This window comes from Hypanus sabinus, chromosome 17, assembly GCF_030144855.1.
Source record: "Hypanus sabinus isolate sHypSab1 chromosome 17, sHypSab1.hap1, whole genome shotgun sequence".
Classification (NCBI taxonomy): domain Eukaryota; kingdom Metazoa; phylum Chordata; class Chondrichthyes; order Myliobatiformes; family Dasyatidae; genus Hypanus; species Hypanus sabinus.
Window position 1 is genome coordinate 78,962,705 of NC_082722.1, and position 25,596 is coordinate 78,988,300.

A 25,596-nucleotide genomic window follows, 5' to 3' on the forward strand; every position below is an offset into this window, starting at 1 on the left:
ACACAAAATGCTATAGGAACTCAGCAGGTCAGGAAGCACCTATGAAGAGGAATAAACAGTCGACATTTCGGGCCGAAACCCTTCATCAGGACTGGAAAGGAAGGGGGAAGATCCAAAAAGTAAAAAGATGGGGGGGGGGGGGGGGGAAGGAGGACAAGCTGGAAGGTGATAGGTGAAGCTAGATGGGTGGGACGGGAATGAAGTGAGAAACTGGGAGGTGATAAGTTGAAAAGGTAAAGGGTTGCGCCAGGTGCACCGAGATGCAGCTTCTGAGAGGCTTTGTTAGGGATCTGGAGCTAGAGGCTTGATGACCTACAGCTTCTTAAGGAATGTGAGCAGGAGGTAGATAGGAGCTGCAAGTAGTTAGAAACCCCGAGGCTGCAGGAGTTAGATAAGTGGGTGACAGCCAGGGAAGGGATGGGAAGAGCTCAGATAGTAGAGAGCACCCCTGTGACCACCCCCTTCAGTAATTTTTTATCTCGTTTTGGATGTTGTTGGGGGTGGGGTGACCTGACAGAGGACAATCACAGCAAATGGCTCCATGCTGCAGAAGGGAGAGAAGATGATGAGGAATGCGGTAGTCATAGGGGATTCCATAGTGAGGGAAACAGACAGGAGGCTCTGTCAGCCTGATAGAGCTTGCTGTGTTGCCTCCCAGGTACCAGGGTAAGGGATGTCTCAGATCAGGTGCAGAGTATTCTGAAGGCAGAGGGTGAATAGCCAGAAGTCTTGATACACGTTGGTACCAATGACATAGGCACAAAAAGGGAGGAGGTCCTGGACAGAGAATTCAGGGAATTGAGAAGGAGCTGAAAAGCAGGACCACCAGCTTAGTAATCTCGAAATTGCTGTCTGTGCCACATGCTAACGAGCACAGAACAGCATGATCAGGCATATTAATGTGTGGCTGAGAGACTGGTGTAGGGGGCAGGGTTTCGGGTTGCTGAATCATTCGTGCATCTTCTGGGGGAGGTATAACCTGTACCAAAAGGACGGGTTACACCTGAACCTAAAGGGGTCCAATATCCTAGCAGGCAGGTTTAATACAGCTGTTAGGGAGGGTTAAATTAATTTGGCGGGGAATGGAACCGGAGCAATAGGGCTGAGGAAGGGGAAAACAGAAATAAATCAAAGATAGCCTGCAACAGAGATGATAGAAGGAAAAGGCAGGAGTTGAGGCTTAATCACAGTCAGTGACATGACTTACAGGGCAATAGAGGCATGGTGTAGTTAAAACAGAAAGCAACAAATACTGGACTGAAAGTGCTGTATTTGAATGCACGCAGCATATGAAATAAAATGGATGAGCTTGAAATTCAGCTACAGATTGGCAAATATGACGTTGTGGCTATCTCCGAAACTTAGCTAAAGGATGGGTGTCATTGGGAGCTGAACATCTAAGGATATACAGTGTATCAGAAAGATAGGTTCATAGGCAGGACTGGTCTGGCCCTGTGTACAAGAAATAATAATAAATCATTAGAAAGGAATGACATAGGATCTGAAGGTGTAGAGTCTCTATGGGTTGAGTTAAGAAAAGACAAGGGTAAAAGGACCCTAATGGTAGTTGTATACAGGCCTAAAACAGCATCCAGGATGTGGATTACAAATTACAACAGGAGATAGAAAAGGCATGTCAAATGGGCAATGTCATGATAATCGTTGGGGATTTTAACATGAAAGTGGATTGAGAAAACCAGGCCAGTACTAGACCTCAAGTGAGAGATTTTGTACAATATCTAAGGGATGGCTTTTTAGAACAGCTTGTTGTTGAGCCACTAGGGGATCAGCTGTGCTGGATTGGCTGCAGTGCAATGATCCAGAGGTGATAAGAGAGCTTAAGGTTAAGGAACCCTTAGGGAACAGTGATCACAATATGATCGAGTTCACTTTGAAATTTGAGAAGGAAAAACTAAATTCCAATGTGTCAGTATTTCAGTGGAATAAATACAATGGCATGAGAGGGTAACTGGCCAAGGTTGACTGGAAAGGGACATTTGCAGGAAGGACAGCAGAGCAGCAATGGCTGGAGTTTCTGCGAAAAATGAGGGAAGTGCAAGACAGATATATTCCAAATAAGAAGAAATTTTCAAATGGAAGGACACCACCATGGCTGACAAGTGAAGCCAGAAGCAAAGTAAAAGCAAAAGAGAGGGCATCCAAAGAAGCAGGAGCTAGTGGGAAGATAGAGGATTGGAGAGCTTTTAAAAACTTGCAGAAGGAAACTTAAGAAGGTCATTAGGAAGGAAAAGATGAATTATGAAAGGAAGCTGGTGACTTAATATAAAATAATATTCTAAAAGCTTTTTTAAGTATGTAAAGGGTAAAAGAGAGTTAGGGTAGATATAGGACCAATAGAAAATGACACTAGAGATATTGTAACGAGAGATTCAGAGATGGCAGAGGAACTAAATGCATATTTTGCATCAGTCTTCACAGCAGAAGACATCTGCAGTATTCTGGACATTCAAGAGTGTCAGGGCAGTGAAGTATTTGCAGTGAAAATTACAACTGAGGTGGTGCTCAGGTAGCTTAATGGTCTGAGGATGGATAAATCTCCTGGACCTGATGGAATGCACCCTTGGGTTCTGAAGTAAGTAGCTGGAGATTGCGGAGGCATTAACAATGATCTTTCAAGAATCAATAGATTCTGGCATTGTACCAGATGACTGGAGGAAGTAAGATGCCAGAGTGGGGAATGGAAGGAGGCAGCGGGAATTGCTTACCTCTCTGGGAGTTGAGTGACGATAACGATACTGAATCCATGGAAGAATGTGGGATCATTTTCAAGCAGCTGCTCTACACTCTGAAAATGAGCAGAGGGAATAAGTTAGCTTCTCAGGCTCTCCCCAGGGCTGTGTTCTTATACCCTTTCAAGTGGGAAACTCATGCGGTCATGAAAAGAATGTACAAACTCCTTACAGACAGTCAGAATCAGGGTTATTATCACCAGCATGTGTCACAAAATTTGTTAACTTAGCAGGAGCAGTTCAATGCAATACATAATCTAGAGAGAAAAAAAGTAATAGTAAGAAATAAAACATAATAATAAACAAGTAAATCAATTACGTATATTGATTAGATTTTTTAAAATGTGTAAAATCTACCCTGACATTAGTCCGCTCTGTGATAAATGCAAGGGGGCGAGGCCTCTCTCATTCGTATGTACTGGTTCTGTCCTAGCTTGGAGAAATTTTGGAAAGATGTCTTCACTACGTTATCGTATATTCTGAATCAGCACCTAGAACCAAACCTCTTAATTGCTTTGTTTGGTTTCTGAGGCGAGACAGATTTACGTCTGAGTCCGACCAAATGCCGAATATTATCCTTTGTCTCTCTCCTGGCTAGACGTTTGATTCTCCTTAGATGGAGAGATGTCGCCCCGCCCACCCATGCTCAATGGCTTAACGACATTATGGCCTGCTTGGACCTCGAAAAAATTCATTATTCAGTTCTTAATTTGGACCTAAAGTTCCATAAGGTCTGGGGACTTTTTATCGAGTACTTTCATAACCTTCCTCTTGACTAGGGGTTTTTTTCTTTTCGGTCCCTTGCTTTCAGTTCCGTTTTTTTTTCTGGTAGTAGGCATTATTATCCTCTGTTGCTAAGTGTATTCACAGTCTGGGAGTTTGATTGACCTGATTTATATTCTCTATAATGTGTTGTGGTTGGTCTGGAGTTTTTTTATTGTGTTGTGGGGTTGGGGGAGGATACTAAGTTTACTTGTCTTCAATTTGGGTGCTTTTTTTAAAAAATTCTCTTTCTTTGTATCATATTGTCATTGTATGCTTAATTTTGCACTGTATTAATGTTCCTCATTGTGATTTGGGGTTTTTTTAATCCGAAAAATGTATAAAAAAACTAATTAAAAAAATGTGTAAAAACAGAAATACTGTACATTAAAAAAAAGTGAGATAGTATCCAAAGATTCAATATCCAATTATGAATCGGATGGCAGAGGGAAGAAGCTGTTACTGAATCGTTGAGTGTGCCTGATGGTAACAGTGAGAAAAGGGCATACCCTGGGTGCTGGAGGTCCTTAATAATGGACGCTGCCTTTCTGAGACACCGCTCCCTCAAGATGCCCTGGGTACTTTGTAGGCTAGTGCCCAAGATGGAGCCAATTAGATTTGCAACCTTCTGCAGCTTCTTTTGGTCCTGTGCAGTAGCCCCTCCATACCAGACAGTAATGCAGCCTGTCAGAATGCTCTCCACGGTACAACTATGGAAGTTTTTGAGTGTATTTGTTGATATGCCAAATCTCTTCAAACTCCTAATAAAGTATAGTCGCTGTCTTGTCTTCTTTATAACTACATCAATATGTTGGGACCAGTTTAGATTCTCAGAGATCTTGACAACCAGGAACTTGAAGCTGCTCACTCTCTTCATCTCTGATCCCTCCATGAGGATTGGTATGTGTTCCTTCGTCTTATACATCCTGAAGTCCATAATCAGCTCTTTCGTCTTACTGACGTTGAGTGCCAGGTTGTTGCTGCAGCACCATTCCGCTAGTTGACATACCTCACTCCTGTACGCCCTCTCGTCACCACCTGAAATTCTACCAACAATGATTGTATTGTCAGCAAATTCGTAGATGGTATTTGAGCTATGCCTAGCCACACAGTCATGTGTATGCAGAGAGTAGAACAGTGGGCTAAGCACACACCCGAGGTGTGCCAGCATTGATAGTCAGAGAGGAAGATATGTTATCACCAATCCGCACAGACTGTGGTCTTCCAGTTAGGAAGTCGAGGATCCAATTGCAGAGGGGGTTACAGAGGCCTAGGTTCTGCAACTTCTCAATCAGGATTGTGGGAATGATGGTATTAAATGCTGAGCTATAGTCGATGAACAGCATCCTGACGTGGGTGTTTGTGTTGTCCAGGTGGTCTAAAGCCGTGTGGAGAGCCATTGAGATTGTGTCTGCCATTGACCTATTGTGGCGATAGGCAAATTGAAATGGGTCCAGGTCCTTGCTGAGGCAGAAGTTCAGTCTAGTCATAACCAACCTCTCAAAGCATTTCATCACTGTTGATGTGAGTGCTACTGGGTGATAGTCATTAAGGCAGCCCACATTATTCTTCTTAGGCACTGGTATAACTGTTGCCTTTTTGAAGCAAGTGGGAATTTCTGCTCGTAGCAGTGTGAGGTTGAAATGTCCTTGAATACTCCCACTAGTTGGTTGGCACAGATTTTCAGAGCCTTACCAGGTATTCCATGGGGACCTTCTGACTTGGGAGGGTTCACTCTCTTTAAAGACAGTCTAATATCAGCCTCTGAGACAGAGATCACAGGGTCATCAGGTGCAGCAAGGATCTTCACAGCTGTAGTTGTGTTCTCCCTTTCAAAGCGGGCACAGAAGGTGTTGAGTTCATCTGGTAGTGAAACATCGCTGCCATTCACACTACAGGGTTTCGCTTTGCAGGAAGTAATGCCTTGGAGTCCCTGCCAGAGTTGTCGTGCATCTAATATCGCCTCCAACCTCATTTGAAATTGTCTCTTCGCCCTTGAAATAGCCCTCCGCATTCATACCTTTGAACCCAAGTCACTGGCACTTAAACAGCATTACACTGACAGCTACACTATCACAAAATTAAACACAAAGAACATATCACTTCAATTGCAAATCTTACATTCTCCCACCCTTCATGGAACCAACAGCAGTGCACAAACACTGATGGCCCTTCAGGAAAGTTAACATGTCATTCTTGCCTTGTTGGCCTAGGTGTCTCCAGTCCCACATCTGAACTGACTTTTTACTGGATTGAGAGCAATGAAGCAACTTCTGCTTTGCCAGTGTCATCCCTTAATCCAGACAAGCCCGATGAACCGAAATCCCCATCTGACAATTCTGATGAGGAATGTGGCACCATGTGGAGGGACTCACCCAGACTGACAAATACTACACCTCTCCAACAGCACATACACCCCTCCCCACTGACTCCCTCCCCATTCAACCCTTCTAATCAGAGGCAGGGTGGAGATATGTCTCTACCAAAGCACTCTTTCCCTCCACCAGCCTGCAAGTCCGCCATGGCAAGCTGTTGCCCTTGCTTGGCCCCCAGATCAGGGTCAAGGGAAGCCATGGGACCAGCTGGTGCACATCACAAGTCCTGGTTACGTGAACACAGATGTTAGGCAAACAATTTCTGAAGAGTATTGATAATGGCTGTGGTCACTCGTCTTGTAAAGACACTGCCCAGAAGGAGGTAGTGGCAAACCACCTCAGTAGAAATATTTGCCAAGAACAATCATGGTCATGGAAAGACCATGATCACCCATGTCATACAACATGGTATATAATGATGATGATAAATTGGAATAAAAACAAATTGCTCATATGTACATTATGGATTGTGTAACATCTGTAACAGAGGGAAGTAGATGGTCACAGTACAGGAGGCCATTTGGCCCATTACTGCTACCTAATTTGGCCATTTCTTCCTTTCTCACAAGAGGACAATAAAACTTCGTTTTCCTATAATTACACACACAAAATCCTAGGGGAAACTCAGCAACCTTCATACATGCTGCCTGATCTGTTGTGTTACTCTGGATTTACAGCATCTGCAGAATCTCCTTTTGTTGAGATTCATTATTTCCCTTCATTATTCCCATTTCTGGAAGTTCTTCTTGAACCTTCTGCCATCCTTTCAGGTACCATGAACCCATGAGCAATACTTACCCTTGGCACTTATTTTGTAATTTATCACAATATCTTGCATTTGCACTGCAATCCAACTGCTAAACAACGGACTTCACAAAATACGAGCCAGTGATAATAAACTGGATTCTGAAATCAGCTTGTTGTGTAGAGTCATAGAGAGAAATAGCACAGAAACAGGCCTTTTAGTTTGTGTCTACCTACAAACACCCATATTTACATTAATCATACCCTAACCCATTTAATTCTCATCACATTTCTGGCAGATTCTCCTCCATACATACCTCATATTCTGCCACTCCACCACCCACGGACAATTTGCAGAGATCAATCAACTACCAATCTACAAATATTTTTTGGATGTGGCAAAAAACAGAAGCATCTGGAAGAAATCCATGTTGTCACAGGGGATACAGACGGCACTGGAGATGTCAGCCATTAACTCTTATCAGCTGTGCCGCTCTGCTGCCCTTTCTCCTCCGTGGTTTTATTGACAGTTTTCTAATTACTAATTACTAATTCTGTGGGCAATGGAAACAGTTTACAGCGAATTAGGACACATTGGGACCAGTGCATTTTGGCCCAATTAAGCAGCTGCCCGTTAGCCAAAGTTTCACAGAAGTAGTTAAAAAGGTATAAAAAAGACAAACTTCTGTTTAATTGAAAAACAAATTATGTATTTAAATGAAATTCAGAGCTTAGAACACTATCAATTATACTACCGTACTATAAAACTGTATTAGTTCCTAATAGTTATTGATGAAGCAATTAATCCAGTGTATGCTGTCGTGTTCTTTTGACTGTGTAAACAAACAAAATCAACAGACTCCTAGTGCAGAAATGGACTCCCTTCATACAATGCTTTGAATGACTGTATCCTCCAAATCTTCAGTTTCATAGTAACACTTAAGATGATTGTCAATACCTTCAAATTCTTTGTAGTTCTTAACTTGTTGAAATAGTTTCATTTTCACTTAGAGCCACTTCCGGCGTCTCCAGGCCTGAATGCTTGAAATCGCAGTGAGTAAAACAGTTCTGAATGGTCTTGCTGCTTATTTCTCACCAACTGCCAGTGACAAAAATCACTGCTATTTGAATACTACACACTCAACTAAAGCTGCTTAAAAAACATTCACTCCCAGCATGACTTAGTGTCAAAAGGCCATACCAAGTGCACACGACTGATGCCAGTTAGAAATTAGTCACCAATAGTCTCCTGTCCAAATTAAGCAGCATACTATCCCAAATAAACAAAAAGAATTCTGGCTATTGTCTCGATTAATTTTTGCTCTTAAGAGTTGCCCCAATGAACTAGAATCTACTGCATTGTGTGGAATAACTGAATAGAATCAGTAACTAGAAACTGTGAAACAGGTTTTCAATGCCAAGGAATGTGTGATATCAACATTTCATAATAAAGTATTATCGTGTCATCAGTAATACAGACAGAATTGTGGTATTCACACCAGACTTCGAGGCAAGTGGTCCCGGGTTCAAATCTGGCCAGTTCCTTACCTGCTTTCTATGCATGCTGGGTCAAGCCTCATAAAAAAAACAAATGCCTAAAGAACTGGCAAAGTTGCCACACCGCGTGAAAAGGAACAACGACGTCATTTAGTATTGTGTTCACCTCATCCACGAAGTTTCCACTGACGTCACTATTCAGCTCCTGCAGTAATTCTGTGGCCGCTTGTGCTCGGTTCTGGAGTGAAAAGAAATGGAAATGTATAAACTTGCCCTCTTACAGATGGCTTTCTTAAGAATTTAAGGCAGGTTAATATATTCCTTAGGCTTCTGCAGTTACTTATGCCCAACTCGTCTTCTCTTACCCAATCAACATATCAGCCTTTTCCTTTCTTCTTTGTGCTCTTTAACCTGCACTGCATTTTCTCTGTATCTGATATACTTTATTCTGCGTAATTGTTTCACCTTGCATTACCACAATGCAATGTGTAATGAATTGATCTGTATGAACAGTGTGCCAGTCAAAGCTCGATGTCTGAAACCTGGAGACTCAGATGACTGTCCTTGTGAATGGGTGGGTGGGTGGGATGAAGAAATAAGGTTGGCTTTGCTGTGGTTGTTTTGTTGCTTGTTGTGTTCTGTGTTGTTCTGCCAAACATGGTGGGTATACTATGTTGGTGTGCAATGTGTGGTGACATTTGCAGGCGGCCTCTTAGATCGTGTATGCTTTGATGTATATGTGATAAATTAATGAATCTGAAGACAAGCCTTTTGCTGTACCTTGGTAATTGTGACAATAATTCAATTCCAATAACTATGTCAATGTTACTTGTCCCAACTCACCTCTCTCTGAGGAGGGAAATTTTTCCTCAGAGATCAGTGGATTATCAGTAACTGCTGTATGACCATTAGACATAGGAGCAGAATTAGGCCATTCGGCCCATCGTCTATTCTGCCATTCCATCATGGCTGATTTATTATCCCCCTCAACCCCATTCTCCTTTCTTTTCCCCATAACCTTTAACACTCTTATTAATCAAAAACCTATCAACCCTCACTTTAAATATATGCTTACACACTCAAGTTCTAGTCTCACCTGCAAGATAAAACTTGTTCTCTGCAGCTCCTCTATCAAACCTTAAAGCCCTCTATCTTGTCAACTCTTTTCTAGAGAAAAGAATCCTTACTTATACAACCTTCAGTTATGTCATCTTTCTAACAGACCCTATTCACACCCTCATTTGTATAAAATAAATTTTATTTACAATAAAAATAACTTACAAGAGGAAAAATGCATGCCATTTTCATTCTTACATTCATAGCCAATGCTTTCAGTAGTGTTTTCCATTACATTTCTTAAAACAAATAGGACTGTTGCTACTCGTGTGGCCCTAAAAAATATAGAATATTTCACGAATTTGCATGTCATCCTCGCAAAAGGGCCACGCTAATCTTCTCTGTATATTCCAATCTTATCATACGTGCTGCCTCTGATATGGTTTTTGGTTCTTTCAGTGGTGTGAGGAGAAAAACTCTGCAAAGCTCCAGGTACTAGACTCAACCAATATTCAAATGTAGTCACTGCTCCAAGTTGCGCAGGCGTGCGACCGCGCAGTAACTGAAACGCTCCCGTACACGGAGCCTTTGTTGCCATGCCGCTGGAATTGAAACATAGAAAACCTACAGCACTATACAGGCCTCTTGGCCCACAAATTGTGCTGAACATGTCCCTAACTTAGAAATTACTAGGCTTACCTATAACCCTCTATTTTTCTAACCTCCATGTACCTATCCAAAAGTCTCTTAAAAGACCCTATCGTATCCGCCTCCACCACCGTTGCCGGCAGCCCATTCCATGCACTCACCACTTTCTGAGTAAAAAAAACTTACCCCTAACATCTCCTCTGTACCTTCTCCCCAGCACCTTCAACCCCTGTCCTCTTATGGAACAATTTTAGTCCTGGGAAAAAGCCTCTGACTATCCACACGATCAATGCCTCTCATCATCTTGTGCACAAAAATTAAGCACACCTGAAGTGCAATGGGAGAGCCTCGGCCCTCCTGATCACCAACGGTTCCCTTCCCGTTAAGTTTTGGATGCAATTAGAAAAAGTTTATAAAACGTGTAAAATTTTCTTTATTGTACTGTATTTCATTATACCCTTCAATTAGTGAATAAAATCACAAGTATGAAATTTATCAGTTTCCATTCTAAATATTCACAGTATGCATATTACACAAAAAAACACTTAAACTGCAGCACAGTTTTCAGGCTGTGCAAAAATTTCCTGCTCAGAGCAATGGTGGTCCATGCAGCTGTAAACAAAATTAGAGGAAGCCTTGGTTGTAATAGCTTCTGACCATAAGCTATAGGCCCTAATTCTGCTCATTTGGCCCACTGAGTCAGCTTCACCATCCCCATGGCTGATTTATTATCCCTCTCAGCCCTATTCTCCTGCCTTTCCCCCATAACCTTCAACACCCTGACTTATCAAGAACCTATCAACATCCGCTTTTTAAATACACCCATGACTTGACCTCCACAGACGTCTGTGGCAATGAATTCCACAAATTCACCTCCCTCTGGCTCAAGGATTTCCTCCTCACCCTGATCCCAGGTTTTCAACCTCAGCCATGTTACGAAGGACAAGCACACAATATAAAGAAATAAACCAGTAAGCAACAGTGCTCAGAAAAGTGGATTTTTTCAATTTAAAACATGAAAATACGTGAGAATTTACCTTGCCAATGCTGTCCTTGATTAGGAAAAAACTACAAGAGAAACACAGACAATGAAACAATAAAATACAGAGCCCATTTTTCACTTTCATTGTCAAATGTGCTGATGTAAACAGCACCCTGATACCTCAAAGAAAACTTAGATACCATTTACCCTTAAGCAATTAATGTCTAGTCTGATCTGGGCCATCTCCATTTCCTCATCTTGAATCCATCTCCCTGGGCCTTCTCCATTTCCCCATCTTGGATCCATTTCCCTAGCCCTTCTCTATTTCCTCATCTTGAATCCATCTCCCAGGGACTTCCCCATTTCCCCATCTTGGATCCATTTCCCTAGCCCTTCTCTATTTCCTCATCCTGAATCCATCTCCCTGGGTTTTCTCTATTTCCCCATCTTGATCCATATCCCGGGGACTTCTCCATTTCCCCATCTTGGATCCATTTTCTAAGCCCTGCTCTATTTCTCCATCTTGGATCCACCTCATTGGGTCTTCTCCATTTCCCCATCTTGATCCATATCCCGGGGACTTCTCCATTTCCCCACCTTGGATCCATTTCCCTAGCTCTTCTCCATTTCCCCATCTTGATCCATATCCCGGGGACTTCTCCATTTCCCCATCTTGGATCCATTTTCTAAGCCCTGCTCTATTTCCTCATCTTGGATCCACCTCGTTGGGTCTTCTCCATTTCCCCATCTTGGATCCATCTCCCTCACAACTGTTAATCTTGCTGACCTTATTGACAGACCAACCAGTTCAGTCAATGATGATCCTCCAAAAAAATTTGTTCATTCATTTCTACTGGTGAGCGTGGAGCAACCTAGTTAAGCAGGGGCACTGTTTAAACTCCATCATATCATCTCCAGACAATTCCGCATTCTTTTCTGCTATTTGAGGATCTTAAGATGATCCCACCTTGTACTAGGAGAGAGTGGACAGGAATCTGAGCCGAAGTCACCCACCCAAACCAGAGCCCTTTTGCAGCATTGCGGTTAAAGTCCTGGACAGTGGCTTCGCCTAACTATCCAGAACTCCACTCCTATGATGGTCACCGGGGAATTTAAATACAACTTGTCAAATAACTCTGCAACTAAAAAGATAGTATCAGGAACGGGGGACATGCTGTGAATCTGCCATGTTTAGCCAATCCTTAGGTGTGCTAATTGGTAATGCAAACTATGTACTTCACTGTATGTCTTGATGTCCATGTGATAAATAAATCTGAATCTGATTTGGCTAATTCTACTTCTTAAGCCTATCACCCCTATTGAGACATAGGTTGCCGACAGCAGCTTGCTAAAGGCCACTGCCTTGGCCCAAAGGTTGATCGGCCCTGTGGTTTCCACTTTCACCACGATTTCCTATGTCTTCTAGGCAAAGATCCTTTTGCCTGGTTGCTTTACCGTCTGATATGGAGGCTCCAATGCACAGGATCAGAAAAAGCTACAGAAAGCTGCAAACACAGCTAGCTCCATCGTGGGCATCAGTCTCCCTACTGTTGAGGACATTTCAAAAGGAGGTGCTTCAAAAAGGCGGCATCCATCATTAAGAACTTCCACCAACTAGGACATGCCCTCTTTTCATTATTACTATCAGGGAAGAGGTACAGGAGCCCAAAGACACACACTCAATGTGTTAGGAGCAGCTTCTTCCCCTCCACTATCATATTTCTGATCGGACAATGAATCTTTCAACACTACCTCACTATTTTTTTGCTCTCTTTCTGCACAACTAATTGAATTTCTTTAATGCATGCATATTTCTTAATGTAATTCATGGAAATTTTTACAAATTGCACTTTACTGCTGCAGCAAAACAAATTTCACAACATACTGTATGTCAGTGATAATAAACCTGATTCTGATTCTGAAAGAATAAACAACAAACCATGCACAACAGAATTAAGTCTTGAGGTTTAAGGGCTCACTTGTTTCCAACATCCTCTCCAACAACAACATTGCCATCCACTATTGTAAAAGCTCCGATTCCTGTGGAGAGAAATGCCAGTGAATAGTCTTGTTCAACATTAATCAATATCTTTGTTTTTGTATAAGTTGTCCAACCTTACCGGGAAGCACCAAGTTCTTGAGGATTTCAGTGCCGGTGGCACTGGCATTAATCAGGCAGACTCGTGCGGCTTCCAATGCCTCCTGTCCATGATCACCCCACAGTCTGAGGGAGAAAATGCAGGTGGCATCAGCTTTCCAAGCTCACTGAAGCAAAGATCCTTAACCAACCCGGCAATCACCAACACAAACATACAGGTTCAATAAATGTCTATCGATCAAGTGAAATCACACCATCTATTTTAATCAAAGACCAATCCCTCATTCTGATGCCCTCTTGAAAAGCAATTAAAAGATTTACAATCAGCTTAGGATATGCTAAAAGAGTTCAAGGCTTTAGTTAAAATATTTCTATGCGGCACATTTGACTTTCTATAGATGCACAGTGGAGGGTAACCTAACTAGTTGCATCACCGCCTGGTATGGAAAAATCAATATCCAGGAACATAATACGCTGCAGAAAGCGATGGATACAGCCCAGTCTGTCAAAGGTAAAGTCCTCTCCACCAGTGAGCACACTTAAATGGAGTGCTGCTACAAGAAAGCAGCATTCATTATCAAGGACACCCCACCCCCCCCCCCCCCCCCCAACTATCTAAACCCTGCTCACTTCTTGCTGCTACCATTGGTCAGGAATTACAGAAGCCTAGGGTCCCATAGTACCAGGTTTGGTAACAGTTATTACCCTACAACCATCATGCTTCTGAACTTGGTGGTGCAAAACCCAAGGCTGAAGTACTGATCACTTCATTCACCACTGCTCTGAACTAATTTTGTAACCTACAGACTTACTTTTAAGGACTCTTCACAACTCATGCTCACAGTATTATTTTGTATTTGCGTATTGGACATCCTTTTGCACATTGGGTGTTTGTCAGTCTTCGTGTGTAGTTTTTCATTGATTCTATTGTATTTGTTGGAGGAGCTGCCTGCTCCTTGTTGGCATTGGAGTTGGTGCGTGATGGTGGCGTGCAGTGTAACTTCTGGGGATTGCCTTGAACGTTTCTCTGGCAATCGCAAGACCGTGTTATACATTGATAATGTAAGATGCCGCAGGCCTGTTTCCCTTGTCTGGTGATGCAACAGGCGGTGGGAACACTCCATACCTCAGGTGTAGCAAGGACCAGGCCTCAAGCTCTGGGCTTGCCTGCTACTGCAGTGCAAGTGAAGAGACGCCGAACGCGATGCAGTGTGGCATCAATGCACAGTGGGAGGCTAGCCTTTCCCATCAGTACTGCTCGCCAGTGCTTGACTGGTGGAACAACAGGCTGGATTGTGTGCACCTGCACATTGCCAGGAACTGAACCATCAACTTGTGGGACACGTTGCTCAGGGTTTTGGGCTATATAGGTGGTTTTTTTTTTTTGCCTATGTTTTTTGCTCACTATTTTGAATCTGCTGTGTATGTTTTGCACATTGGCGCCAGGAGAATGCTGCTTCATCCAGCTATATTCATGAATGGTTGAATGATAATTAAACTTGAACTTGATTTTATTTGAATTTGATTATTTATTTGTTCTACGCTGAATACCTGTAAGAAAGTGAATCTCAGGGTAGTTCATGGTAACAAACTACTAACAAAAAATTTATTTTGAACTTTGACAGCAAAATGTTCCATGGGGATTATCAAAGACAATTTGAGAAAACTTCAAAGAAAGTTATCAGATGTTCAAAGTTTTGGTTAATGAGACATAGAAACATAGAAAATAGGTGCAGGCGTAGGCCATTCGGCCCTTCGAGCCTGCACTGCCATTCAGTATGATCATGGCTGATCATCCAACTCAGAACCCTGTACCTGCTTTCTCTCCATACCCCCTGATCCCTTTAGCCACAAGGGCCATATCTAACTTCCTCTTAAATATAGCCAGTGAACCGGCCTCAACTGTTTCCTGTGGCAGAGAATTCCACAGATTCACCACTCTCCGTGTGAAGAAGTTTTTCCTCATCTCGGTCCTAAAAGGCTTCCCCTTTATCCTTAAACTGTGACCCCTCGTTCTGGACTTCCCCAACATCGGAAACAATCTTCCTGCATCTAGCCTATCCAATCCCTTTAGAATTTTATACGTTTCAATAAGATCCTCCCTCAATCTTCTAAATTCCAGTGAGTATAAGCCCAGTCAATCCAGTCTTTCTTCATATGAAAGTCCTGCCATCCCAGGAATCAATCTGGTGAACCTTCTTTGTACTCCCTCTATGGCAAGAATGTCTTTCCTCAGATTAGGGGACCAAAACTGCACACAATACTCTAGGTGCGGTCTCACCAAGGCCTTGTACAACTGCAGTAGAACCTCCCTGCTCCTGTACTCAAATCCTTTTGCTATGAATGCCAACATACCATTTGCCTTTTTCACCGCCTGCTGTACCTGCATGCCCACCTTCAATGACTGGTGTACAATGACACCCAGGTCTCGTTGCACCTCCCCTTTTCCTAATCGGCCACCGTTCAGATAATAATCTGTTTTCCTGTTCTTGCAACCAAAGTGGATAACCTCACATTTATCCACATTAAATTGCATCTGCCATGAATTTGCCCACTCACCTAACCTATCCAAGTCACCCTGCATCCTCTTAGCATCCTCCTCACAGCTAACACCACCGCCCAGCTTCATATCATCGGCAAACTTGGAGATGCTGCATTTAATTCCCTCATCTAAATCATTAATATATATTGTAAACAACTGGGGTCCCAGCACTGAGCCTTGTGGTACCTCACTAGTCTCTGCCTGCCAATCTGAAAAGGTCCCGTTTACTCCCACACTTTGCTTCCTGTCTGCCAACCAATTCTCTATCCACATCAATACCATACCCCCAATACCGTGTGCTTTAAGCTTGCACAGTAATCTCCTGTTTGGGATCTTGTCAAAAGCCTTTTGAAAATCTAAATATACCACATCTACTGGCTCTCCCCTATCCACTCTACTAGTTACATCTTCAAAAAATTTTATAAGATTCATCAGACATGATTTTCCTTTCACAAATCCATGCTGACTTTGTCTGATGATTTCACCTCTTTCCAAATGTGCTGTTATCTATCACATCTTTGATAACCGACTCTAGCATTTTCCCCACCACCAATGTCAGACTAACTGGTCTATAATTCCCCGGTTTCTCTCTCCCTCCTTTTTTAAAAAGTGGGGTTACATTAGCCACCCTCCAATCCTCAGGAACTAATCCAGGATCTAAGGAGTTTTGAAAAATTATCACTAATGCATCCACTATTTCTTGGGCTACTTCCTTAAGCACTCTTGGATTTAGAGTTTAAGGATTTGATAAGTGGAAATTGTACAACTTAAGGCTTCAACAATGAAGTCAAAGCCTTAGGAGCCACAGCAGAAGAACAAATCAACATGTACCTGAAGGAGCTCAGAGGTAGTAGAAAAATCACAGGTCCAGGGAGAGGGACATGGTTATTGAGTGTGATCGGCAAACACTACCGAGACTGAGGCTTTGCAAACTGGAAGCCAAAGGAAGATCATTTTCTACAGGAGTTGAGCAAGTTAACATAAAGAAATATTAGTTTGTGTTATTAATAAACCTTGTTAAAGTTTTTTCCCCGCAATTCTGGCGTTTTCCCAATAGATGACGCACTCTATATACATTGACTTTATTTGAGGTGCAGCGTATTACTCCACATTTGCACTTTACTCTTTGTTCGGCTCGACCTATTTGTGTGAACAGGCGTTCAGCGTCATGAACATCAACAAAGCCAGCCACAGATCCAAGTTAACTGACCAACACCTCAGATCCATCCTGAGAATCACCACAACAAAACTAAATCCAGACTTTGACGCGCTGGCTAAAAAGGGAGACCAACAACACTGTTCCCACTGAAATTAAAAATAAGTTTCTTCGTTGTGTTATGTAAAAAATGCATTTGAAAATATTTTTTTCAATAAGCCTCACATGTTACATGTCATTTCTGTTAAGTGATGGACATGAGTAGTGCGCAGGTGCACGTACGTTCTCAAAATAAAAAATGCGCTCCAGATCAAATAACACGCTCCGCATACTGGCGCGCTGTCACTGTTCTGTCCTTGTTGAGTTTTGGCACAGGGGACAATTGAATAAGAAGGAGCAGGACAAGTAGACCTGCATCTCCTACCGTTTTTGAAATAAAGACAGTCAGGAGGAGAGTGATGATGATAATATCTTGAAGGATAACAGAATTTTCAGTGCTTTAAAATAATAACTGTTAATATTAAAAAAAGCTGTATTTTATTCATTTAATTTTCAGTGTTTTAAAAGCCATTTCAATAAATAGCTAAATGGGACTTCAAAGACAGATATTTTGTTGTAACACATTTGTTCATTTTCAATTGAAATTAAAACACATGTTTTCTACATATCCCATGATATTTTATTTTCTCTTATGAGGTGTATTACCAAAACACTCCGTCCATCTGCTCCTGGTCCGGCCCCCCCTGTCAAATTTTAGAACCCTTTGTGGCCCACAAGTCAAAAAGTTTGCCCACCCCTGGTCTAGGCTCTCAGCCTGCAATGCTGTGCTGACTTCTATAAACCTACTCCAGGATCAATCTAATCTTTCCCTCAGACACAAACCATACACTATTTTTTTCATCCATCTGCCTGTCTAAGAGACACTTAAATATCCCTATTGTATCAGCCTCTACCACCACCCCTGCAGTGTACTCTAGGCACTTGCCACTCTGTAAAAACTTACCTCTGACCACCTCAATACACCTGCCCTCTCACCATATCCCTCGATGCCTGACCAACCAGGAATCTATCAACTTCCGCTTTGAATATACTTACAGACTTGGCCTCCACCGCAGTTTGCGGCAGAATATTCCACAGATTCACCACTCTTTGGCTAAAAGAATTTCTCCTTACTTCTGTTCTAAAAGGTTGCCCCTCAATTTTGAGGCTGTGTCCCTATTCCATAAGGAACATCTTCCCCACATCCACTCTATCTAGTCCTTTCAACATTCCTCACGCATTCTTCTACATTCCACTGGATACAGGCCCAAAGCTACCAAATGCTCCTCATACATTAACCCCTACATTCCCAGAATCATCTTCATGAACCTCCTCTAGACTCTCTCCAATGACAATACATCCTTTCTAAGCTAAGGGGCCGAAAATTGACAATACTCCAAGTGCAGCCTGACTAGTGTCTTATAAAGGCTCAGCATTATCTCTTTACTTTTATATTCCATTCCCCTTGAAATAAATGCCAACATTGCATTTGTTTTCTTTACCACAGACTCAACCCGTGAACTAACTTTCTGGGAGCCTTGCACGAGAACACCAAAGTCCCTTTGAACCTCTGATGTTTGTATTTTCTTCCCATTTGGATAATAGTCTGCATTATTGTTCCTTTTACCAAAATGCATTATCGTACATTTCTGAACACTGTATTCCATGCCACTTTTTTGCCCATTTCTCCAATTTGTCTAAGTCATGCTGCAATCACAGTGCTTCCTCAGTGCCTCCTACACCCTCCCCACCTATCTTTGTATCCTCCACAAACTTTGCAACAAAGCCCTCAATTCCACTATCTGAATCACTGACAAACAAATAGAAAAGTATTGCTCAACATCTCCTCATAAGACATGCTCTCTAATCCAGGCAGCATTCTGGTAAATCTCATCTGCACCCTCTCTAAAGCTTCCACATCGTTCTTATAATGATGGAATCAGCACCAAACATAATACTCTGAGTGTGGTCTGACCAGAGTTAAAGAGAAACTGAAACAGCTTCAGTGGATGCATTATATCAAGTTCACTGTCATTCAGCCGTACATGTGTACTGCCAAACAAAACATGGTTCTTCCAGATCGAGGTGCACAACACAATACATATGTCTCACACACAACGTAAACAGTAATAATACCACAAATAAATTAACATTCTTAAGATACATAAAGTGTAAAAAAGAGGCAAGAGTGGATTTTGGACCACTGGAGAGAGGTAGTAATGGGGGAACAAAGAAATGGTAAATGAACTTAATAAGTATTTTGCATCCGTCTTCACTGTGGAAGACACTAGCACTATGGTGGTCTTCCAAGTGTCAGGGGTCATGAAGTATGTGTATGTACCATAACTAGAGAAGGTTCTTGGGAAACTGAAAGGTCTAAAGATAGATAAGTCATCTGGACCAGATGGTGTCCACCCAAGAGTTCTGAAAAAGGTGGCTGAAGAGATTGTAGGGGCATTAGTAGCGATATTTTAAGAATCACTAGATTCTGGAATGGTTCCATAAGACTGGAAAATTACAAATGTCTCTCCACTCTTCAAGAAGGGAAAGAGGCTGAAGGACGGAAACTATAGACCAGTTAGTCTGATCTCAGTGGTTGGGAAGATGGCTTTGGAATACTTGGAGGCACATGATAAAATAGGCCATAGTCAGCATGGTTTCCTCAAGGCAAAATCTTGCCTGACAAAACTGTTGGAATTCTTTGAAGAGATAATAAGCAGGGTAGACAAAGAGAATCGGTTGATGTTGTGTGCTTGGAGTTTCAGAAGGCCTTTGACAAGATGCTACGCATGAGGCTGCTTAACAAGCTACGATCCATGGTATAACAGGAAGGATTCTAGAACGAATAATGCAGTGGCTGATTAGCAGCAGACAAAGGAGGAAATAAAGGGAGACCTAGTTGGCTGCTGGTGACTAGTAGTGTTCCACAGGATGCTGGGTTGGGACGGATTGTTTTTACATGATATGTCAATGATTTGGTTGGTGCAATTGATGGCTTTGTTGCAAAGTTTGCAGATGATATAAAGATAGGTGGAGAGAATGGGCAAAGAAGTGGCAGAGGGAATACAGTATTGGAAAGTGTATGGTCATGCACTTTGGTAGAAGTAATTAAAGGGTTGACTATTTTCTAAATGGAGAGAAAGTACAAAAACTGAGGTGCATAGGGACTTGGGAGTCCTTGTGCAGAATTCCCTGAAGGTTAATTTGCAGGTTGAGTCTGTGGTGAGGAAGACAAATGTGATGCTAACATTCATTTCAAGAGGACTAGAACATAAAAACAAGGATATAATGTTGTGCCCCTTATCTTAGAAATGAAGTTCTGAAACTGTAGAGGGATCAAAGGAGGTTCTCAAAAATTATTCCAGGTTTGAATGACTTGTCATATGAAGAGCGTTTGATGGCTCTGGGCCTATATTCACTACAGCTCGGTGACCTCATTGAAACCTATTAAATGGTGAAAGACCTTGACAGAGTGGATGTGGAGAGAATGTTTCTTATGGTGGGAGAGTCTAAGACCAGAAGACACAGCTTCATAAATGAGGAGCGTCATTTAAAACTGGAGATGAGGAGGATTTCTTTAGCCAGAGGGTGGTAAATCTGTGGGATTGGTTGCCACAGGAAGCTATGGAGGCCAAGCTTATATACATATTTAAGGCAGAGGTTGAGAGATTCACAATTAGTCAGGTCTTGAAGGGATATGGAGAGAAGGCAGGACATTGGGCTGAGAGGAAAATTAGATCAGCAATGATGAAATGGCAGAGCAGACTCAATGGGCCATAAGGCCTAATTCTGCTCCTCTGGCTTGTGGTCTGACACAATTTATGAAGTAAACAGTATAACATTTTTGGCGCTTGATTCGTGTTGAGATTAATACGTGATGAAACCTGGGTGATGACAGGGAATTCAGTAGCTTCACAGCCTGGAGGAAGAAGCAGTTCTTGTCTGAATGCTCTGGTACCTCCTGCCTGATGGTAGGGGCTCAAAGAGAATGTTGGATGGATGGGAGGGATCATTCGGAATACTAAGGCCCTGCATACGTAGCACCTAGACTGGATCTATTGTGGTTACAAAGTCTTTAACTGACCTGCACTTATTCACATTCCACAAGCAGACATCTATCTGTAGGTGGTGATGCTGATGCACTGTGTCTCAATCATCCCAGCTGCAAGCCAGGGGAACCTGGTCCTTCCCTTTAGGAATGTCAGGGCCCCGTAAAGGAGAAGATTGTAAGCCAGTGAGAAAATGCAGTCAACATGAAGATAAAAGGTGCCAATGGGATCAAAGGAGGCAACAGGTTCAACAACAGGGGGAAAGTGGGGTCAACAGCTCGGGGTAATAAATGAGCCAAGGAGCAGCAACCTATTGATTCTTTCTTCTACAGCTCCTTACCTTTCCCACCCACCTGGCTTCACCTATCACCATCTAGCTTGTCCTCCTTTTCTTCCTTCCATCTTTTACTTCTTGAATCTTCCCCCCTTCCTTTCCAGTTCTAATGAAGGGTTTTGACCTGAAACATCAACTGTTTATTCATTTCCATAGATGCTGCCTGACCTCCTGAGTTCCTCTAACATTTTGTGCGTGTTGCTGCAGATTCACTTTCAAGGACTCTACAACTCGTGTTCTCAGAATCAGGTTTATTATCACCAACATGAGTCGTGAAACTTGTTAACTTAGCAGCAGCAGTTCAATGCAACACATAAATAAAGAAGAAAAAATAAATAAGTAAATCAATTACAGTATACATATATTGAATAGATTAAAAATAGTGCAAAGAACAGAAATAATATATTAAAAAAGTGAGGTAGTGTTTAAGGGTTCAACATCCATTTAGGAATCGGATGGCAGAGGGGAAGAGGCTGCTCCTGAATCACTGTGTGTGCCTTCAAACTTCTGTACCTCCTACCTGATGGTAACAGTGAGAAAGGGGCATGCTCTGGATGCTGGAGGTCCTTAATAATGGACGCTACCTTTCTGAGACACCGCTCCTTGAAGATGTCCTGGGTACTTTGTGTTTGTAAATTTAGTCAGCTCCATCTTGGGTACCAGCTTACAAAGTATACTGCAGATGCTGGGGTCAAAGCAACACGTACAACAAGCTGGAGGAACTCAGCTGGTCGGGCAGCATCTGTGGAAACGAGCAGTCAACGTTTCGGGCTGAGACCCTTCGTCAGAACTGAAGGGGGAGCAGGGGTCCTATAAGGAAGGTGGGGGGAGGGTGGGAAGGAAAAGGCTGGTCAGTGCCAGGTGAAAACCAAGATCAAGGGGTGGGGGAGGGGAAGCAGATACGGGAATGGCAGGAAAGGTGAAGAAGGAATGTAAAGGGAAAGCACTATGGGTAGTAGAAGGCGGAGGAACCATGAGAGAGGTGATAGGCAGCTGGAGGAGGAAGCAGAGTGAAACTGGGATGGGGAAGGGAATTACCGGAACTTGGAGAATTCAATTGTTATGAATGTACCACAGCTCTGAGGGGCCGAAGGGGCGGGAGCAGCCCCCTCCTTCTGGAGAATCGCAAGAGCACTATTAATTCGGGTCTCGGACCCAGGAAAATGAGAGACAATGTAACGGTTTTGGCCATTGCTCTTAGAGACACCTGTGCTAAGTGGATGACCCTGCTACGTGACAGCTACCACGGATATGAACACCCTCGGGCAATGTGGGGGTGGGGATTGCATCACCCTACTTTGATGGACATCTACAACTCTGCAAGTCAAGATAAAAGGGGACTGCAGAAGGCGGTACCCCAGCGACGCACCAGAAGGACTCGATCGCTCAACTCTTCTGTGATAGCTGGAAGCCATTCAAAAGCCACGTGCGCTCCGTAACTCCTTTGCCTAGGGAGCGGGTGGCTGATGATACCGAGAAGGACTTCAAACTAATAACAGGAAAACAACACTCCCCTGATTCAACGGAGTTGCTTCATCAAAGACCTGGGCAAGTTTTTCCGTTTCTCCTCAATCTTTCTAAAACACGTGAAACCCAGTGATTCCCCAAAAAGACTGAAGCCTGCAGACTTCTGAGTGACTTTTATATTTTCAACGGACAATATATTATCCCCTAGACAACAGTCGAGATGATTTCTTAATGATTATTGCTATACCCGCACTTCAGATTGAGTTTTGCCGATGTATATGTTCTGAATGTTTGTATTAACCTTACTTTTGTGCCCCCCTTTATGAATAAAAACGTTTGAAAATAGTGCCATCAGACTCCGACGGACCTCTCTATCTTTGCTGGTAAGTTATCCAGTTACGGGACACGTAACACAATGTTCATGCCAAGGGGCTGGAGACTACCCAGATGGTATATAAGGTGTTGCTCCTCCAACCCGAGTTTGGCCTCATCATGACAGTAGAGGCCATGTATGCACATATCCAAATGTGAATGTGAAGCAGAGTTGAAGTGGATGGCAACTGGGAGATCCTGTCTGTTGTGGCGGACGGAGCGTAGGTGCTTGACGAAGCGGTCCCTCAATCTGCGTCAGGTCTTGCCGATGTAGGGGAGGCTGCACAGTGAGCACCGGATGCAATAGATGACCCCAACAGACTCACAAGTGAAGTGTCCTTCCTCACCTGGAAGGACAGTTTGGAGCCCTGAATAGTGGTAAGAGAGATGTAGGGACGGTGTAGCACTTACACTTGCTTACCCTCCCTTCCCCCATCCCAGTTTCACTCTTCCTCTTTCTCCAGCTGCCTACCACCTCTCTCTCATGGTTCCACCTTCTTCTACTACCCATAGAGCTTCTTTATAGGGCCCCTGCCCCCTCCCTCTTCAGTCCTGTTGAAGGGTCTCAGCCTGAAATATTGACTGTTCGTTTCCATGGATGCTGCCCGACCTGCTGAGTTCCTCCACCTTGTTGTACATGTAAATGTACAAACCTCTGCAGTTTCTTTCGGTCCTATGCAGTAGCCACCCCACCCCCATTTATTGACACAATTTGTCCTTTTTTGCACATTCAATGTTTGTCAGTCTTGGTTATGTATAATTTTTCATAAACTCTATTGTATATTTATTCTCCTATAAATGTCTGCAAGAAAACGAATCTCTAGGAGGCATATATGTACTTTGATGATAACATTTACTTGAACATGCCATCATTACGAATTCCCATCAGCCAGGGCTTACCCTCTTCTCATGCTACCATCAAGGAAGCAGAACAGGAGCCTGAGAATACACCAACCCATATTCATTGTCAGAAATTCATATTCAGAAACCCAATGAACCTAATTTTTTTTATCTCTTTTTGCACTACTTGCCGTATACCTTACTGTAATTTTCAGTTAAAATATATGTATGCTGCAAACAGCAAATTTAACACCACAGACATGTGTCAAGAAAAACGTCAGTGATATTAAACCAGATTCTGATTCGGAACTTTGAGTAGTGTAACAGAGACAGCAGTGGGCTCCAGAACAGGTAAGGAGGTCAACACGCGGTAACAGACAGGACAACAAGGGTAACAAAAGGGGGCAAGAGGCTCCACAACACATCATTGAGAAGGTAACAGGGTTCAGGGGTTGGCTCCCAGGACACAGTGGAGTCAGACACCCGGGGCCCTGAGCCCCACACCTGGTCCCAAACCCCACTCACCGCAGCTGCCGATCGTATTTCTCCTCCTTGTTGAGGGTCCCGGTGCCGCCGCTCGCTGCCACCACCGCCGCCATGGAGACTGGACTCAGGTAAATCGAGCCCTCTTTCGACACCCACCGCTGCACTTTCGATCCCGCGCAGAGCGAGCCTGAGCCTCTCGGCTGCAGATTCGGCACGGAGCGGGCGCGGACACGGCCTCCAGCCTGTGAGGGCGCTAGCGGGCGCCGGGCCGGTCCCTGAAGGCACGGAGGGCAGTTGGTGACTGGAGCTGGGCCTGGCCCTGGCCCTGGCCCGAGGTGTCCTCGAGAGTCAGAGAACTGGATTGTGTTCGTCTGTGGGCTTGTTTTTGCTGACAATACCCAGGGACCATCAATCTACAGTACAAACAGGAGAAAATCTGCAGATGCTGGAAATCCGAGCAACACACACAATGCTAGAGGATCTCAGCAGGCCAGGCAAAAAAGTACAATCGACTTTTCGGGCCGAGATCCTTAGGCAGAACTGGAGAAAAACTGCTGAGGAGTAGATTTAAAAGGTGGTGGGGGCGGGGTAGAGAACTACAAGGTGCTAGGTGAAACCTGGAGGGGGAGGGATGAAGTAAAGAGTTGGGACAACAACACACAAAAAATGCTGGTGGAACACAGCAGGTCAGGCAGCATCTATAGGGAGAAGCACTGTCGACGTCTTGGGCCGAGACCCTTCGTCAGGACTAACTGAAAGGAAAGATAGTAAGAGATTTGAAAGTAGTGGGGGGAGGGGGAAATGCAAAATGATAGGAGAAGACCGGAGGGGCCGGGATGAAGCTAAGAGCTGGGAAGTTGATTGGTGAAAGAGCTACAGGGATGGAGAAGAGGAGGGGGTTTCTGATGGAAGAGGACAGAAGGCCATGGAAGAAAGAAAAGGGGAGGGGGGAGGAGCACCAGAGGGAGTTGATGTATGGGTAGGCTGAGAGATGTAGCAGGGGATGGGGAAAGTTGAAGGGGGATTACAGGTACTGGAAGTTCGAGAAATTGATGTTCATGCCATCATGCCTACAGGACATGACACTGCAGGTCTTGGGTTATATTATATTTTTTTGCAAGCAACTGCATGTTTACTGAGAGCTTATATGCACTATCTGTGCCCTGTGCTATGTATGACTGTTAGTACTATGTTTTGTACCTTAGCCCCAAAAGAACACTGTTTTGTTTGGCAGTATTCATGTATTGTCGTGGTTGTTCCTTTTTGTACCTCGTGGCACATTGAGCAGCATTGTCATTTCCTTAGCATTTTTTTTACAAGGCTCAGTTGCTAGCTCAGCACTCAACCTAGCAGGGATGGAAAGCTTGCAAGGAGCCGGCCAGGTTCAAACCTGGTGCTC

General features: G+C 43.4%; 1 protein-coding gene and 1 pseudogene across 1 annotated transcript in view; both read right to left on the reverse strand.

Moving 5' to 3' along the window:
- Positions 1-24,960, reverse strand: part of nae1 (nedd8 activating enzyme E1 subunit 1) — a 69,902-nt gene extending 44,942 nt beyond the window's left edge. Inside the window, exons 1-6 of the mRNA XM_059993303.1 lie at positions 24,237-24,960; positions 12,935-13,038; positions 12,794-12,854; positions 10,870-10,900; positions 8,295-8,366; positions 2,727-2,806 (exon numbers count right to left, since the gene is read on the reverse strand). Coding sequence (XP_059849286.1) covers positions 2,727-2,806; positions 8,295-8,366; positions 10,870-10,900; positions 12,794-12,854; positions 12,935-13,038; positions 24,237-24,310 — 422 coding nt within the window. The 5' untranslated portion in view covers positions 24,311-24,960. The remainder of the gene's footprint in view (positions 1-2,726; positions 2,807-8,294; positions 8,367-10,869; positions 10,901-12,793; positions 12,855-12,934; positions 13,039-24,236) is intronic.
- LOC132407234 (U6 spliceosomal RNA) lies at positions 9,523-9,619 on the reverse strand (annotated as a pseudogene).
- Positions 24,961-25,596: the final 636 nt, after the last annotated feature.